Here is an 18,767-nt window from a genome sequence, read left to right on the forward strand (position 1 = left end):
GCCAACTGGAGACAGAGATTGTGTAAAACAACATAAAATGTACTCCTAACTATAGAGGGCGTGCAAACATAGGAGATGTGACTGCTCTACAATATAGATGGCAGGGGTTTATACAACTGTTTGTTTTGGAGTTCAGTAGGAATAGAGAGAGGGTTGGATAGATTGAGAAGTTCTTGGCTAGGTTGGACAGGGGTCAGTGTTTGTGTGATACAGCAGCTGACATAAATGAAGAGCCAATGTCAAGGCTGTTAAAGAGGAAAGGACAATAAACAAAAAACTGCTGCCAGTTCAGAAAAAGTCAATAACTCTGCTGCGGAAGAAAAATGAAAATGGACTGTTTATTAAGACAACTCTAAACTTGGTTACCTCAAACCTTTACAGCTGTCTGTATTCAACATTCTCAACCAGTGCAATTTAATGGGACAATCAAGCTGTTATATAAATCTCCCTTAACTCTTACACAGAGTCTTCTCTGTTCAGAGCTGTCCGCGTAACGCTTTCTGTCCGCCTACTTTTACAGCTCACTGAAAGGGAACTGAAAACAAACGGGAAAAACATTCCAGTCACGGAGAAGAACAAGAAAGAGTACATAGAGCGCATGGTGAAATGGAGAATAGAGCGCGGAGTCTCTGAACAGACAGAGATGCTAGTCAGGGGTTTCTATGAAGTCATGGACAATAGGCTAATCTCGGTCTTTGATGCCAGGGAGCTGGAGTTGGTCATCGCTGGTATCGCAGAAGTCGATGTCAGTGACTGGAGGAAACACTCAGAGTACAGATCAGGTAGGTTGAATCTCAATTCTTTTTTTTTCTCACAACTCTTTGATTTTGTTTTCTGTTCAAAGATCTGTTGTACAATCTACAACCTGTGAAAGGGACGATAACCGTAACTTTTTGAAAGATTATCACCACCAACCTGGACTAAAGCAGGTACATTCTGTACAAGGTATTTAAGTATTATCCCTCATTATTATTGACGAAGGAATTCACAATTCTTTGCCCTCAGTGAAAAATTGAGTCCTGGAAAAAAGCGTTAAACCTGAGGAATGTGATCTTATAAACTCAATAAATGTTAACAGCTCAAGAGATTCAGCATATTCTTTGTGTGCGTCAAATGGACTTGAAAAGTGACAAAATAATTATCATTAAGGTTAAAATCACCGACTTCAATTAAGAGGAAATGCATTTTTCAATGCTCAGAGCTTTGGTCAAGGTTCCGGAAATTGCTTCATAGAAATTTTCTGTCATCAATGGCAAAACTCTGAAAAGACCATGTTTTAGAAAAACCTGTTACAAAAGTTGAGGGGGTCTATACTGTCCTTAGATTCCAGTGGACACAATGGAGATAGCTGCAAGGGAGAGAGCTGTGGGGATGCATGAATTCCTGCTAATTAAATTCAACAAACACTACTCTCAAGGAGGTATTTTTTAATAAGGAGCGTACCTGTTTGAAAAGGCAGCAGCAGATCTTGATCAAGATAACAAAGATAACGCCTCGCTGACAGAAGGGTGAGGTACAATGCTGCCGAACCAATCACACAATAGGAAACATGAATCTGGACGGGTGTACTTGACCTTGACTGATATAGCGGAGCTGCTGTGTGGGGGTCTTCTCAGGCCATGGCTATTGTCATCCACTGGACAAGGTTACCTGTCTATTGTTGATGCCAAGGACAGCATTTGGGTTCTCCGTGACACTCCGGTATTTCAGCGCTTCACCAATAAAGCATCAAATGACTTGAATGATGGCTTTGTGGGCAAACAAAGAGGTGTGAAATGCGATCGTCGTCGTGACCCCAAAAATACAAACTTTGTTCCTAGATTGCTTTCCTCATGGCACAGGTGAGGGTGAAGGTTTAGCGGCGTTGTGCGAAAGCAACAGGTGTGAAGTCAAAAGATTGATATGGGAGGAAAAATCCCATCCAGTGAGATGACAGTTTTCAGAAACTAGCCGTGTCAAATTTCAACAGTGTGCGTACTATTTTTAGGGTGTTGCAGACATTTCATCATGTAGACATGCCCCATTTACAAATCCCTAGCAACAGAAAGGGTGTATGTTACTTCTCCATGGCTATCAAACAATATAAATACTGTTACTGTACCAAAGTCTACAGGTTACCCACTTGACAGATTTCTGTTGTCTCATGCAAAGCCTGTCCGTAGTGTAATATCAAGCTACTTCCCTATTATCCTTGTTTTAGGTTGCAGTGGACCCGGTAAAGGGCCCAGAATAATGGAAGTAGGATAAGTGGTCTGTGACATTGTTAGCTTGCAGATAGTCCACTACATTTTTATTATTACGCCAACTTTGTTGGTCTATCGTATCATCTGGCAGACATTTGTAATGGTAACTATGTAAGCTGTGTCCACAAAGTGTGGAATACTGCAGCACAGATTCACCTGTTCCCATGACATTTCATTGTAACCTGCCGGTTCATGGGTTTTGGTTGCCATTCAAGTGGTATTTGCAGACTCACTGTTTCTTGGCCTGACCCAGAACATGTCAGGTGGCATTGTGTCATTGGTTAGAGAGTCTGCTCACCTGGTGAACAAATTCATAGATTGGTCAGTGACAGTGAACCAAAAAGAAATTTACCAATCACAGATAACCTTACAACAATGCAGCTGGCTGTCCACGTTCCTTCCATTATCCAATCATAATCAAATTTTATGACATTGTATATCATTTATCGTATTTTGTATGTTGTTTGATTTTATTCACAGGATATCATGACAAACACCCTGTCATTCAGTGGTTCTGGCAGGCGGTGGAGAGGTTTGACAACGAGAGACGACTACGGCTGATCCAGTTCGTGACGGGCACCTCCAGCATACCGTACGAGGGATTCGCCGCGCTCAGGGGCAGCAATGGGCCCAGGAAGTTCTGCATTGAAAAGTGGGGCAAGATAAGCAGTCTGCCCAGGTGAGTTTTTCCCTCTGTGTGTGTGTGTATTTTGTAGCTTTGGGTTACTGGAGCCTGTCACTGTAGGTTAACCCAGCTGTACTTTAAAAATCAGTGTGAAATAGTTGAAATGTGACTGAGATGGAATTACAGATGATTAATTCACATTGTGTATAGGTAACATTATATCCTCAATCTAAATTAATAACCATCAGAGCTAATCCATCCTAGTGTTTTTATAAGCCAGTTTAAGCTAACCAAAAATTCAAAACAGACGAGAACAGATCACCTTTCCTTAAAGTTCAGGTAGTTTGGTTCCTTTTGATATTTGAGCGGTTTGTTTTGACTGTTTCAAAACTCTTGACTGAAGTAGAGTACAAGCACTCAGATCAAAGTGCTTGTATCCACCCAACTCCACCCAAAATGTTCTGCACTTTGTATGTGTATTCAGCAAAAGACTACGTTTGTTGCTATGTTTCAGAGCTCATACGTGCTTCAACAGACTTGATCTGCCGCCATACACATCCTATGCAATGCTGTTGGAAAAACTAATCACCGCTGTGGAAGAAACAAGTACCTTCGGTATAGAGTAAAGCCGTTCACATCGCTCTACGGGCAGCACTACCTGAACGAAAAAGTGGAACGAGCCAATGGCCAATTCTACGTAATGGCAGTCTGGAAGGAACCATTCGCGACAAGAGGAGTTGATCTCAGTTGACACAAGGACCCGTGTGTACAGTTATTTTTTGTATCAGTACTCCCTGTATTGCAATGGTACGTTCCGCAGGCCAGGCATCAACGTTTGCACATCATCATGGATGTAACTCTGACTGGAAGAATCCATTCAAGGCTTAGGGGATTTCATTCACAACATTTTTTGTGGATGCTATTTATTTATAGACTTAAAATATTTAAGCTCTTTGGTGACTTCAGCCTTCAAGAGAATAAAACTGATATTAATTTGTGGAGCACAAAGACAATGAGATTGAAATATGTAACATGGCGATATAAAAATCAAAGAGAAGACTGTATCGACGCAGTAACTTTAATATCAGTATTCTGCATAATGTTTATGATGGGAAAATAATTGGAATCCTGAAAGTTTTATTTGAGGATGGTTCTGTCATTAAAAATCAGTATTTTCTTTATAAGTGACTGAATAATTAGGGCAGAAGACAAGTTTGCTGACCGTACTGAGGTAGAAAAATAATGTGAAAAAGATCTGAGAAATGGACCCCACCCTCATGGAAAACAAATATTTTTGCTTCGTGTGGTCATGTTCCCCTTTTGGCCATATTTTCTAGCGATGGTCTGTTCATTTGCACAAAAGGAGTCACATTTGCTATAAAATCCAGTCAGGTGTGAACTGGTGGCAGTATCTGCCACCAGCACATGGAGCAAGGAAAGGGTTTCACCTTGGTCCGGGTGCTGAAATGAGTTATGTCTCTGAGGGTGTGATGTGCTGTATACACACATTACACACAGAGAGCCACTGTCCTTAAAGCCCTATCATAAAATTCTCTGCCAACAATGAGTGTAGATCTTTTGGGAATTTTTATCTCTGACAGACTGCTGATCATCTATTCTTCAAATCTTTGAATTCAAGGGTTTTTCAACATTTCAGAGTGAGAAACAAGGACTTGTTAATACAGTAATCACTCTGCAAGTTGGAATGCGATCAAAGAAGGTTTGTCTTAAAGTAGGTCACTTTGCTATACCCACAACAAATACACATCACTGTCCAAATCTTTCCATTGGGAATTATTCTTGTCTTTCAAATCTCTCTTGATGTTCTTTTGATGAAAGGCAATAGATGTCCAATCAGCCTGCTACGGAAACAAAGTTCACAGACGAAATTTTTTTGACCCTGGAGCTATGTCTGTCTGGATTGGACAGGTCACCTTGCAAAAATCATTGGAGGAAAAAGAATACAAGTAATGCAGATACACTGCAATGAAGTGAAGCAGTGAAGTGGTACAAGGGGTTTATTCGGAAATGCAGACGGAATCCCGTCAAAGGGCTAAATTCCTGCCTTTGTGCCCAGGAATTTGAAGGATATCTGGTGCAAATTGTTTCTGGTTCTCGTCTATTCTCACCACACAACGCATGTTCACTTCTGTGTTTTACAGCAGTAATGGTGTCGTTGCGAATTCATGAATGAATGTAGGTTTGATAGCAAATATCGGAATTATGAAAATGTCATCATAAGCTCTCCTGTAAGCTTGTTATCTCTTTCTGTGGAATTTATTTTGTTTCTTTTTTTTTTATTTGTATCTGTGCAATCATGCCATTGTTGTACATTTACATAATTATTCCCCCAATCAAGGTCAGCCAAGCCATGAATCCGGTTCAAGTCTTGTCAAGTCGGCTTGCTAAATTTGAATACCAATAAGATCACGTTCCCTGCATGTTTCATGAAAATTCCGAGGTTAAATAGCCGCTAATCTTTTTTATACTCTGGGAAGAATGATTCCCAGATTCCTGTGCACACAGACCTCAAGCATCAAGTCTAATACACTACCAAAAATAAATTTCTATTTAAAATGGTCATCGCGCACCCAAACAACACGGGGCTGAAATGTTACTTGTGAGCACAAACAGGTTTTCTTAGGGGACCCTTTGTGAAGCAACAGGCTCCCCTAGGATACTTTGATTTGTAAAATTCTTCCTTCTTTACAGTCATCAAATTCAAGCCACACTTTTCCCCCAGTACAAAGCCATTTCACCCAAAATATTCTGTACTATATTTTTGCATATGGTGTCATACTTGTAATTTCATGTCAATGTATAAAATTCTCAAGGTCATGTATCATGTATTTTGCCTAACTTAGCAGTCAACTTGGAATCTGAAACACTATGTTTTCCAGTCAGCAAGTTAATCAAAATATCACCAACCTGTCATTTTTTGTATGGCAAATATAATGTAAATATCTTATTTAAATAAAATTTGGGATGAATTTGTAGACCACACAACGTAACTTCTTGGTCTATTATGCAAATTCTACCGGAGCCCCTGATCACAAAATTCGGATTAATTTCAAATGTGATGAATATTTTATATACTTTTTGTGATAAATTTTGCTGAGTAATATTATTTATGGTAAACGGTGTAAGTGAAGAGGCTTTTCTTCGTGATTTTTTGTATTATAAATACATTTACACATGACTTTAACTTTGGGCTTTTGAATTTATTGTTTTTAAGTAAAATTGCAAACAGAATAAATAATGTTTTACTACTTCAGTAGTTTTTATTTTTTTTGCTGTATGAGCAGAGCTGTTCAGAAATTCATTTTTTGTATCGACAAATACAATTAAATATGTCTGTGTTGATTTGTGAAAAAACGATTCTTACATTTGCTTCTGTACGGACTAAACTGTGACAAAAGCTTATCATTCATAGACAAGTCTTTCAACAGTCCAAATATCAGCTGGCACAAAATTATTTCAGATGAAAGAAAATTGAAAGTGTTCCATGAACTTTTATTGCTGTACGATATAAAAACAAATTTGATAATTAATTAAATAAATGGTACCAAAAGAAGAAATAATCTGACATTCACAAGCCCTCAGCAATTATACTTACCATGAAATTTTCAAACAAAAAAGGTTTATGCCGATTTTCATTGGTGCAGTGTGCACAAAGTTTCGCACAATTTTGAACCAAAGTGAAACTCTTTATACAATACAATGCCGCATTATGGTCGACAGGTATGGAAGTTGATTTCATGAACGCACAAGTTTAGTATCCGTTTGGTTTCTTTCAAGTTTTTCATATTTTCTTATTTTATATTCATTGACGAGGTTAAGTTTACACAGGAATCGTGTGAAAAAAATCAAATGGTCCATCTACTTGTTTTCCAAGCAAAGATAAAATTGACATTTTTTGAAACATACCTTTTTCACAAATATCTGTGAATTGAATTACATCAATAGAAAGATTTGTGCTATCATAAATCTGTCATACAACCACAGAAAACAGAAAAATGAGAGTATCGTTATATGTGTAATTATGTAAACCAAAGCTGTGATTAGGCAGTTTGCTTTCAACAGAAAATGAAAAGCCTTGATGGAAAAGGTTGTAAAGTTTGATAAATGTCCACATTTGCAATTTTCAGTCTTCAAAATGTAACAAATTCAAAGCTTTCTGTTTACAGACTCTTTCAGTCATCAAATTAACAGATGAATCGATTCTGTACAAGCTGTATTTATTGCACAAGTTTTTATATTGTAATTCCAAATACATTTGTAACCTGTACAATCTTTATTTTCAAGACTTACAGTTGTCAGTTCACAAAGTGCTGCATACGCACAGGTGTTGTTGTTTTTTTTCTTTCAAAACAACCCACGGCAGTATTTTTGCAGTGTTTCAACGTGACAACAAACACATTACAAAACAAATTGGGAATAGGCACTCATAACTTGGATATTTGAAACATTGATTATAAAGTTTAGGTTTTCCATTTGTGTTTCTGATCAAAAGTATAGTCCCACAGTCATTTTAACTTTCTTTAAATGTATGTACAGCCTGTGAAAGCAAACGACTTTCAACAGTGGCAATTGCTCTGTCACTGTGACCATTAACCCCTTCAGTACCCTATGGTTTGGCCCAAACCTATTGTTATTAATGGTGATTATAGACCTGTTCACAAAGATATAGGTTGAACAGGACAAATGATGAAATAAGGTCAAAAAATTGGTCAGTTTGATTCTCACCTTAACTCTCTGCCATGCATAGCTCAATGTCATTTTGATATATATCTTTTTTTCAAGCATATGTGAAAAAAAGGCTGACAAAGCAAATCTAGAAAAGGGGAAATTATGGTATTTTTGAACTCACATGTTCCTGGTTGAAATTGCTTCATACGATAGCTGTAACTGTCTTTCACTAATAACAATAATGTATACACGGTCAATCAGATATCTGAGGTGCTGTATTGTTAGTTCATTCTTTCCACATTTAGTGTTATTTTGTAGTGTCTTATTCTCTCACTTTTGTCATCATTTTGTCTATGCAAAACTTTCAGACTGTTTTTAAGTTGTGCTGCTTGTTTATCAGAAACCCAAGTCAATGAAAAGTTAAAGATTTCAGGTCTTGCAAGCTGTTTGTATGTGTTCATTCTACAACAGAAGTGGTGCTTTTTTTTTATTGGTCATGTCACACATTTGAGTTGTGTAAAGTCATGTGACATATTTAGTAAAAGTAACTTTTAGGTCTGATTTTATCATGCCTCTCTGTTTCAAACTTTTAATATCCTTCCAAGCAGATTGTAAACGCTGTAAAAGAACTTGGTGAAGTGTATACTCCAAAAACCCTGCCCTGATTGGCCATTCAAAGCCCAAATATCAAGAAGAGCCAAATGTTGACCAATCAGTTGAACTCTTATCGAACCCAATGAGCAGTGAGTGGCCACAAAATGAAATCCTCATACTTCTTGTACTAGATGAATGAATCAGTCAGTACTGGTTGCATTACTTAATACAGATATCAGATAGAAGTCCATTAATCGCTTTAGAAAGAAGTAGTAGCTATATGACGGTAGATCCCATGTAGATTTTAATGGTGAGGGTTAGGTGCATTAATTTATTTGTAGAATGTTGGTGGTTTTCAAAAGTTCTCAAAAAACAAATATCACATAGGTGCAATAATAATACCAGTTGTACAGATCACTGCTGTATAAATTTAAAACTCCAAGTTTTTACCCACAGAAGTTTATCTGTGGACTTATTGCATTGTAATATAGTAATAAGTAGTTATCAGCCTCATATTATAGATGACAATACAAGGAAGCAGTCTATTGGTTAGTCCCATATGCAAGGAGACAGCAGATAGGCTCAAAATATTGTTGTAAAAACTGACCAGCCAATAAGATGTATTTTTACATAATAAGAAAACTGGGCAGTGTCACTCTTTTCAGGAACAGATCAAACACGAGCCATGAAGAAAAGTTTTGTCGCAACCAGTTTGCCAGTTGTGTTTCATAAATATGGAGAATTTTTGGTCGTTGGTACGCTGAGACATCTAACAAATACAACATGATGTACTTTTTTTATTTCGATTGAACAACATACAGTATTGCCCGTTCATTTTTGCATTTTCTCAGTGTTGCAAAATTGCAGGTCTTGTTCAGTATATCTTCCCCAATAACTGTAATATACCTACAGCTCACTTTGTAAAAAACGCTAGAAGACATTAGCCAATATCCTAGATGGCAGTTTCTGTATAATTGTTAATGTACTTTTCTTTTTGGTTTTTCTAAAGGCTGGAGACACAATGGAGTCTTTTGTTATCATAATGTGAACGGAATATGATGTGAAAAATTTTTTATGAAAAACCCTTGTACAAACTATGCATTTATTGCATTATAGTCAATTGGAGAATTATTATTTTAAATTCTTTTCTTTTTGCAAAATAAACAAAATTGTCAAATTAATGTGTGTTCATCTCATCTCATGTTGTGTGTTAATGTGTGTGTGTGTGTGTGTATGTGTGTGTGTGTGTTAATCACAGGTATGTGTGTGAGTCCTGAGGGCCGGGAGATTTTTCTGAATGTAGCAACACATGTTTAAATGACCAGCTGTACCTGTTAATTGTGCAAACACTGTTTCCTGTTCTTGACAAGTGTAAAATAAAGCATTGACTGATTTGCCATCCGACACCTGCGTTGTACATTTGGCAGAGTTCAAAAGTTGAAACTCCGTCTGATTTACAAAAGGTATACTCCCACTGTTAGATAGGAGATGTTCTCACGTTTCCCCTACTGAAGCCATGGGAGGGGGTCTCTCAATCCATACATTTTCCATCAACATTGTAATACGACCTACGTGTCCAGCATCTTTGTAACCAATCAAAATGCAATTTAGCATTAGGACTGTGAAAGTTGGTATTCATTGAAAGTCATAGATCACTCCATATGCCAATATTTCAATATTTCAAGGCAATCCATTGATACTTTTGTTATGTCACCCGATGAGTGTAACCTTCATTGTCACACCAAGGATAGATAACCTTGCCTTGAATAAATGCTGTGAAAATATTCTCATTTTTCATTTGTGATGTTTCCTCCACAGCTTGCAGCAAGGTTATCAAAAGTCGCCAAGATGTGATTAAACAGCTGGTGATCCTCTTTGTTTCCACTTGAACGTGACAATCACAGCATATCCCCAGTTGGATTCCCAAGTACACAGATTTCCTTTGGGTAATATTCTGTACATTGAAAAGGACAAATATCGTGACTTTGTATACCTTTAAAGCAGCACGCCATCAATCCCTGGTTCTGGCATTAGTGTTTGTTGACATTGACTGTTAAATTGATGTTTGACCTTAGTTCTCCTTTGAAAGTCTCCATTTCGTCGATTTGCGTTGAGGTGAAACTGATACAAAACTTTCCCTCCCAAAGCATTGTAGGACATCCTTACTGCTACGGTGTGGCCTAATCATTCCAGATGGTACCAAGACACCGGGAAATATTCCCTAAATACTCAATGCCAGTCAATACTACCTTCAGCTATTACTAGAAGTAATCAGCTATACTTGCCATCCCGTTTGTTCTCTGTGATGTATCTCATTGAGATTTATAAGTTATCTGTAGTGAGTGGCGCATTCCTGACCAATGCTGGGCCACATCCTCCCCACAGTTGTAATCAGTGCTTGTCCGAGTAGGCCTTGCATAGTGAATAAATACAACATACCCCCTAACATCATGTCAATTCTACTACATCTTAGTGTGGGCCCATTATTCTCCAGTCTTGTCCATCCATGCTCTGTTCTGATAAAAAAGAAACAAAAGCTGTTGAAACGAAACAAATAGAAGACTTTGATATCTACAACAATTTTGAAGCCTGGGTGTGTTCAGAATAAGAGATGGTTTTACTATGATAAACTTGGACGTCTGCGAAGTGCAATGGGATAAGCAGATTAAGCTGGGACAAGAAGCAAAAGTCATATACATACCTGCAATTTATTTTTTTACTTGCTGTTTGTTTATTTCTTTATTTATCATTTATTTTCCTAGGTAATCGACACCCATCATATCAATATCCATAAATCAGCATGATATCCAGTTTATTCAAGAATCGTGGAAAATTTGTGATTAGTAAAATTGTCAGGGCACTGGTCCTCATTTAAACATTAAGATTTCAAATGCGTCACTTTACTAACAGAGTTCCAGTAAAGCTTTATTCTCAATTGTAAAGACTTCAAAAACATTACGATAGTTCAAACCTGCTCTAGCAATCATTTTTCAATGTAGCATGGATCCAAAGTTTGCTTTAAATGTGTTCTAATGTGATAACACTCGATCAGACTTCTTATTTTTGCTGATGTGTGCAAACATGTTAACAGTAATCTGACAAGGTAAATCTGCAGTTCTTCATTTCAACTGTCTTATGTTGGTGCTCTAAACAGTGGCAAAGCACCTTCACGGTGTAGGAAATTTATAGTATTATCAGACCGTGGGCTCGAAAAACGGGCCTTTATGATAACGAAGGATGACTCAAATTCAGGAAACTCTTCAATCAGGCTTCAAAGACCAAATACCGATGGAAAGTTGTTCAACTGTTGACAAACGAAACTAGTCTGTCTGTGGAATGATAATTATCTATTGTAGTACTTGATAATTGTGGGATTGAAACAACCCAAATATTAATGCTTCCACATCATTCACTTCTTGAGTTTGTTGCGGTCTCCGAGTTGCTGCAGTTCCACACACCCTACAACTTTCCCCGATAATACTACTATTGTGTTGCGGGTAAAGGTGGCCCTTTCCCCACAACACAAAGTTGTCCAGGAAAGTTGTGGGCTGTGGAACTGCAGCAACGCCTGAGATGAATTTGATAAAATATTCCGGTCTTTTCATGTTTTAATTTCAGCTTATATAGGTATCCAACTCATGCGTCAAACTTTTCATAGTGCTTCATCTACTGTAAATGTTTTCTGAGTTCCCACCCGACTTGTCACATTGTTTTCACGTATCCTCCCCCACACCCAAGTTCCTTTATAATATCTTTCTCCCATCTTAAAGTGTATTTCTTAAATAATAGTCTAAAAATAAAAAAATAAACTGACTCACAGACTTTCCATCAATGGCATTGACGTAACGCCGATCAAAAGTTCCAGTTTGTTCTGTGAATGATCTAAAATGCGTGGCTTCTCTAACAATCATAAACCCGCATGCACATGTACACTACAAGTGGTTGCCTCCCTTCGCATGAAAAGCTTTCCCTTGTAGGCGCCACATGTTGATATGTTTTGCTTGCCGTTAAGAGAGGCGTGGACACCACGTACATGCCATGGCATATCTTTTTAAGTACGAGAAAGATAATACGGTTGCCATCAATGTACAGTATTTATTGGTGAGTCATTCAGGTACATCACTGTGGCTTGCCTATCAAAAAGCAATCAGGAAATGTCAAGTGTTTCTTGGCGACTATGGAAGAGAAAGCGTCAAACAACGGGACACAAGAAAATCAGTGTTGAGTTTGTTCTGTAGCTCTAAGGATATGCATACAAGTTACAATATAATTGACCATTTACAGTAACGTCATTTGTCTTGCAAACATCCCGTAAAAACGTATTCAATTTGAGAACATCGTATACTGACGTCAGCTTCCTGGAATGCGTGGAGTAAACTGACATCATCCTCCCCCATCTCTCTCTCTCTCTCTCTCTCTCTCTCTCTCTCTCTCTCTCTCTCTCTCTCTCTCTCTGTGTATCGGTACCCCAATATTTACTGTCTGTCTATAAAGTAACCTACCTTTCAACCGGCGACAAATGTTGTAAAGTGGGTTTTATTGTTTTCTTCCTTGTACAATTTGTCCGGTAATCCATCGCAGCTGTAACTCTTTACGAAATACCCGATCCCATTGAGTTTGTTCCGTTTTTTCGTTTTCTAAACCCTCAAAGAATCAAGGTGCGAGTTTTAAAGATTCGAGGGAGTTTCGGTCGTGGGAATGTTAGGACGTACTTTGAACCTTAAATGAACTGTTCAGCATATCAAGGTGATGATACCCACAGCTGTGACATCATTGAAAAATACTCTCTCTCTCTCTCTCTCTCTCTCTCTCTCTCTCTCTCTCTCTCAAAATCAACTTCCAGAGCAAGCTAAGTGACGTTAACTTATACCACCGGTATTATTTTGAGAAATTATTCCGTTTCAGTTTGTCAAGAATATTCGTCGTGAAGCAAAGTTTACCATGAAGACCATCTACATAATATTCCTGCAACGATACAGCTTAATGTGCGTAAATCATACAGGTTTATTTTACTTTAATCGCCATGCAATTCTCTAAATATAGTTCAAATAATGTTATTGTTGATAAATCTACATCTGTGTTTGTTGTAAGAAGTTTCAAGTTGTTGGGAAATGTTATCAGTTGTGTTGGATTTTCACTTAGAGCTTTCAAACGTAAGATGGAATGGTGATAATGCTCAACCTGCACGGTAGAAGAACGGACCGTTACCACGGAAACCCGTTATTGCATGCATGGTTCGGTTTGCTGCTAAACTAGGCCTAGATGGTTTGAAACCGCGCAAATGATTACATGTATGTCACTCCACTCACTCTCCTTGTCTGAGCTCCGCTCTCACGGCTGAAAGTCAGTGAAAATTGTATGTTTAAGACGACATCGCAACAATTGCACTGGTAGTACATGTGACACGCGATGCCGTAAATACGGACATCTTGTAGTCTTGTTTTTGACAAGGATGGTGTCTGCGAGGACTAAATAACTTCATAATCTTTGAATACAACAAAAGTGCGGAGTAGTATTGTGCCTGCCCACTCTTCTAAAGTGCACCTCAAATTCCATTCTGTACGTCTCCGCTGTGTCCATACAACACCTGGAAGCTTTACGAGTTTCTGTACCGATCACAAAGACAGCTAAAGTAAATCACTTTGATCCCTCCGCCCATTACTGGTCACCTGAACTGACCCTGTATCGCTTATAAGGCGCACTAGTCAATTGGAGCTGCCCCACCCCTTCTTTGTTTGTGCATCAGTCTATGACGAATTGCTTGGATACCGAAATTCGGTCGTTCATAGTTGACTTGGAAAGAACATAGTGTCCCCGATTGGAAATCGATGCGTAAAACAGGCAGCTTCAGCGTGTTCGGTAATATTTTTAGCACGATACCTTGTTGGGAATAACTTTTTAATTTGTCCCGGCCAATCTGAACTGACAGCGCCAACTAGTGTTCATACGCCTGCTGAGTTATTCAGCCGACGACCATGGAAGGCTATGAACATTTTACATAACCTTTTAATTACATGCCTTTATAGGGTGGTGTATAGCGCGTGGCTTTATCTGATTTTCGTTAGACATTTGTTCGTGTTTTTGAATTATTTTGATATACGGTGGTTTTGTTGGTCAAGAAGGCTTACAGGTATAGATTTAGGATGGTCGAAGGATAAGATGTAATGAGCGAATAAATGCTCCGGCCCGAACGCCTCTATATAGCACACTGTACAAGGGCCCAAACAGTCCTTATAACTTACAGGCTTTGGAACTCGGATGCACAAGAGATATTGTTATATTTTATTGTTATTTTATGGGACAAGCTGCGACCCGACTGTACGAAAATAGAAGAAAAAGGTGAACAGCCTCATGTGTGGTCGAAGGCTTTGGATTGTATGCACTGCGTTTTCAACATTTATAAAACAAATTACTGAAGAAAAGTCAAAAACGTGCAAGTTGTCAAAAAAGTCAAGGCGGGGTGCTCCTAATTTCTCACTGTGAAAGAAAAGTACGCGCCGCTTCCCGAAGTTTCAATGGCATTTTTAAAATTGATTTATAATATTGTTTTCATACTGAGGCTACAGCAAGTGTCTGAAAAACAATTTGTCTGAATACTTCAAGTCTGACCGAGTTTTTTTCCAGGACAAAAATGCTTTGGGGGTCAGTGTTTTGATAAGGGCCTGGGCCCGACGATGTAATTGATGGTACTATTGACACCTTTGTTAAGCCACCCGATTGATCCCGATTTGAAGTCCGCAGAGTTAGCAGTAACTGGTCCTGTTGGGGACCAACTGCTTTATCGGGACAAAAAGTGTAGTTTATAAAAATATCTTCATTCGTTTTGTTCTATAAAACAAGTATCTTTTCTTCCCCTTGTCCTCCATAAAGTCTTGAAATTCAAAGAAATACAACGGAACGCATTGAGAACGTACAACATTTGTGATATTGCTGACAAATTAATTCTCTGGTACGTAAGATTCACATATTCGTCATTGCATGCATATAGGCTGCGTTGGCAAGCTGAACAACAAATGATTTGAGGGAGTAGAATCAGAAACATCATTTAACGAACGGAAACAATTCTGGAAAACACATCAAAATGTTGCAGCCGCGCATGAAAAGATGAAGTTTTAAATTGAATATCACGCATGATACCATGTGAGCGCAGTTCGTTCGCGATAAATCAGATGAAAGAGACGCTGTCTGGAGGGTGCAGCGACAATTTAAGCCGCTGAAACAAGTATAAACTACACTAACATGTCAAATTATGTTTACTTTGTTCTGATTAATATTTTGTTTTCGCACTGAAACGAGTAAATTATAAGGGTGCAAAGTTCGAGTAAGCCCGAGGTACCTTTAATAGACCATGGCACAGATTCGCAAAGTGTACATATAATGGCGACCAATGCATGCTGTTTATGAAATATCCTACATGTATAAACAATTTAAGAATGCTGGCGATTTTGATGATAGGTTTTATTAATTTTTTGTTTCTGTCATCAAATACATTTATTATTCTCATGCATATTAATACGGTATGCGTTGTCACGTACTGACATTCCTCCAGTCAACGCAGCTTATAAATTGATGTCTGTCTCCTGTTTGTGTTAACCAATGGATTCAAGGGCCATTATTATTCGTTTCACTGACATGCTGATGGCATTTTTTGCGGTTGGCGAATCGTACTCAGTTTATTAACTGACACATTAGCTGGCAAATTCACCCTCCCAGTGCAGATACATACTGGTATTTCAATTTGTTGAAAGTGATAAATTTAATACTGTTTAAAAGACTCGAGAACTTGCATATGCTGACCCAAGAAGAATGAGTGACTCTTTTGAAAAGAAAAAAAACATTCTCTACAGTAAAGTAAAAATGCGGATCATGAGCCGGTCTTTGTGTGTATCTTGCCTTGGTTTGCCTGTGTAAGGGACACGGGGTATCGTATTATATGTTTTTTTGTGGTTTTGTTAAATTTGGGGGATACTGTAGTCGAAACACACTGATGTTGTGATGTTCAGGAGCGAGTGGGCGTTTTAAGAGGATCGGAGTTTTATTCGAGGATTAGTTTTAATCGGCCAAGGGAAGGGTAAATGAGATGTACTTAAAGGCAACGGGTATGGAGAACTGCCAAGTTACCTCACTAGGCACTCCATTTAAAAAGCAGTATAGTTTCACATAGAACGTCCGTAGAAAATGTTTTACCGCTATTTTGTTCTCGGGTGAGGCGGGCAGCTGAGTGAAAGAGACGGTCAGGGTGACACTGAACATAGCTGACCGAATAGACATCAATACAAAACATAAGATGAACGGTCACGATGGCGCAGCATACGAGTTTGTTCCTAAAACATGATGAAGAGCATGGATCTATTGGTCAGTAAAATGCTCTGACAGAATGAATAAAATTTAATTTTCCAAAATGCCTGCGGGGTGAAACTCCTCGGGTCATTTTCTGTTGGGATGGTCCTGCTGGCCGGGAGAAGCAATTGAATTGAAGCCCCATCTTTTAGTCGAATAGACAAATATCCATACTTCACGGTAAGAGTTGTAGAGAATCATTTAGCAAGACAATAATAAACATGGCAGTTGTGTGAAAATGTACCATGGTGACCGTCAGCCTATGACGCATGAAACACATCGTTAAAATGTGAAGAGCAGCTCGTTGTCTGTGAAACCACTTAGACTTTGTCCAAGAAAGACAGACCGAAAGACTTCAGATAGTTCAAACAATAGCCGAGTAATAGATAAATGCAATTAAAAGGCTCTAATAACTGTCAAGCCCAGAAGATAGCGATCAGCTGGCAATACGCACGCAGATAACATCAGGAGTCCGATAGCACCTGAGATAAGGGTACAATTGGATATGACGAGAAATGAACGCAATGTTTGCCCTGGACAAACACAGGGCTTTGCCTAACGGTGACTTTGCAATTTGGTTCCTGTATTATAAACCACTGGGCTGTAACGTCAGTTTGCACTCTGATTAAAGATAATGCGTTTGACGTCATTACCGTCATCACCTTATCGCACGTGAAAGTAGTGTCGCCAATTTACACTACTTATTAACAACGTTGACCGGTTAGACTTCCGGGAACACACACAGCGCATTTGACTTTGCACAGTGGCCTACCTAATCCTCAAACAGCCTTGAACACTTAGAAGGCACTATCGAAAGCGTAATGGAGCCTTTCCTGTTTTCAATTTTTCTGCTGTTGTTGTTATTGTTGTTCGGGTGGGTTTTTTCAATTGCCCTTACGTAACAGCATTCGTTCTGATTTCAACATAGTTCAAACACAGCGTTAATCTGGTTAGTATCCATACAATATTGCAGGTGCCACTTTAACCATCACTGTTTTCTCTATTGTTGTCGTTGACCTTGATGTTTCCCCAGCGGTTCCATATGTGTCGTTACGCATGAGAGATTTCGCTGAATTCGCACCAATTTTTCCGCAAAGTTGTACGGACCTAACGTGTCTAAAATGTCTAACGTGTATATCATGACTGTACCATTCAACTTATCTGGAGACACTAAAATGACATAGGCCTACTTGTTAGACATTTTAGACACGTTAGATCCGTACTCGTTAGGTTTGCACGTTACACGATAAGGGGAGAACCATTTGATTTCTGGGGGGGGGGGGTATGGAGGAAATGGGTATGGGAGCAAATTTTTTTTTTCCTGTCAGCGTGACAGCAATTTTTTTTTTCTACTGTCTGACCTGCATCAATTTTTTTTTTCAAATGGAGTAGCAGTGCAAATTTTTTTTTTATTGGTCATCAAGTTTGTAATGCGTTGTATATAAGGGAGCTGTCATTATTTATGGCCTGAAACTCCAAAATTTCAAGTGACCCCCCCTCCTCGCCAACCCTGATGAATTTGAGTAACCTCCCTCTCTAACTCTGAAATTTTGACTGACCCCCCCCCCCCCACTTAGAAAAGTTAAATACCAATACATGTAATTGTAAAATTTACAAAATACAGCAACAATAAAGACCTTTCAAATCCTAATGTACCCTGCTACACTATCATCAGTTATCTCATGATGGTTCAAAAAGGTGAACACATCAAAATGAAATTCAAAGTCAAAATAAAATAAAGATATAAAAGCTCACGCAGTATCTAACAATATAGTATATTGTTTGGTTTGGATGGGTATTATGACAGGGTTTTCACTAGGATATCTGACCGGGCAGAATTTGAAAGTACAGGGGGAGAACATGCGAGAGGCTTAGGGGAGAGTGTCACAGGGGCTTTCCCCTATCTTGCATGGAAATTTTTAAGATATTGATGTGTGCAATGGTGCAGTCTGGTGCAATCGGAGAGGTGTTTTTTAATTTTGTTACTAAGTGAAACTGTTAGAATACCCAAGGGGGAGAGCACGAGAGGGGGGTTCCCCCTCTCGTATTGGAAATTTGAGAAATTTATGTGTTTAATGGTGCAATCAGAGAGGAGTTTCAGTTTATTTTGCACTTGGTAAAACTCTTTGAAAATGACATTGAACACTGATATTTTTTACATTGTCATCGTCATTCTTGTGCCAGATTAGTTATTGAGAAAGTTCGCCACTATTGACGGACTCTATAGTGAGCGATCCGGCGTCTGGTGTCATATTATGATTACATGACCAAGCATA

General features: G+C 38.6%; 1 protein-coding gene across 2 annotated transcripts in view; it reads left to right on the top strand.

Annotated features, from left to right (window-relative positions):
- LOC139140505 (E3 ubiquitin-protein ligase HECW2-like) overlaps positions 1 to 9,332 on the top strand; it is a 110,775-nt gene extending 101,443 nt beyond the window's left edge. For both annotated transcript variants that reach the window (XM_070709809.1, XM_070709810.1), the window contains 3 exons: positions 521 to 782; positions 2,724 to 2,922; positions 3,383 to 9,332. In XM_070709809.1, the coding sequence (XP_070565910.1) occupies positions 521 to 782; positions 2,724 to 2,922; positions 3,383 to 3,494 (573 nt within the window). In that variant the 3' untranslated portion in view covers positions 3,495 to 9,332. The remainder of the gene's footprint in view (positions 1 to 520; positions 783 to 2,723; positions 2,923 to 3,382) is intronic.
- The last annotated feature ends 9,435 nt before the right edge of the window (positions 9,333 to 18,767 follow it).

The sequence above is a fragment of the Ptychodera flava genome, chromosome 9, assembly GCF_041260155.1.
Source record: "Ptychodera flava strain L36383 chromosome 9, AS_Pfla_20210202, whole genome shotgun sequence".
In the NCBI taxonomy this organism is placed as follows: Eukaryota; Metazoa; Hemichordata; class Enteropneusta; family Ptychoderidae; genus Ptychodera; species Ptychodera flava.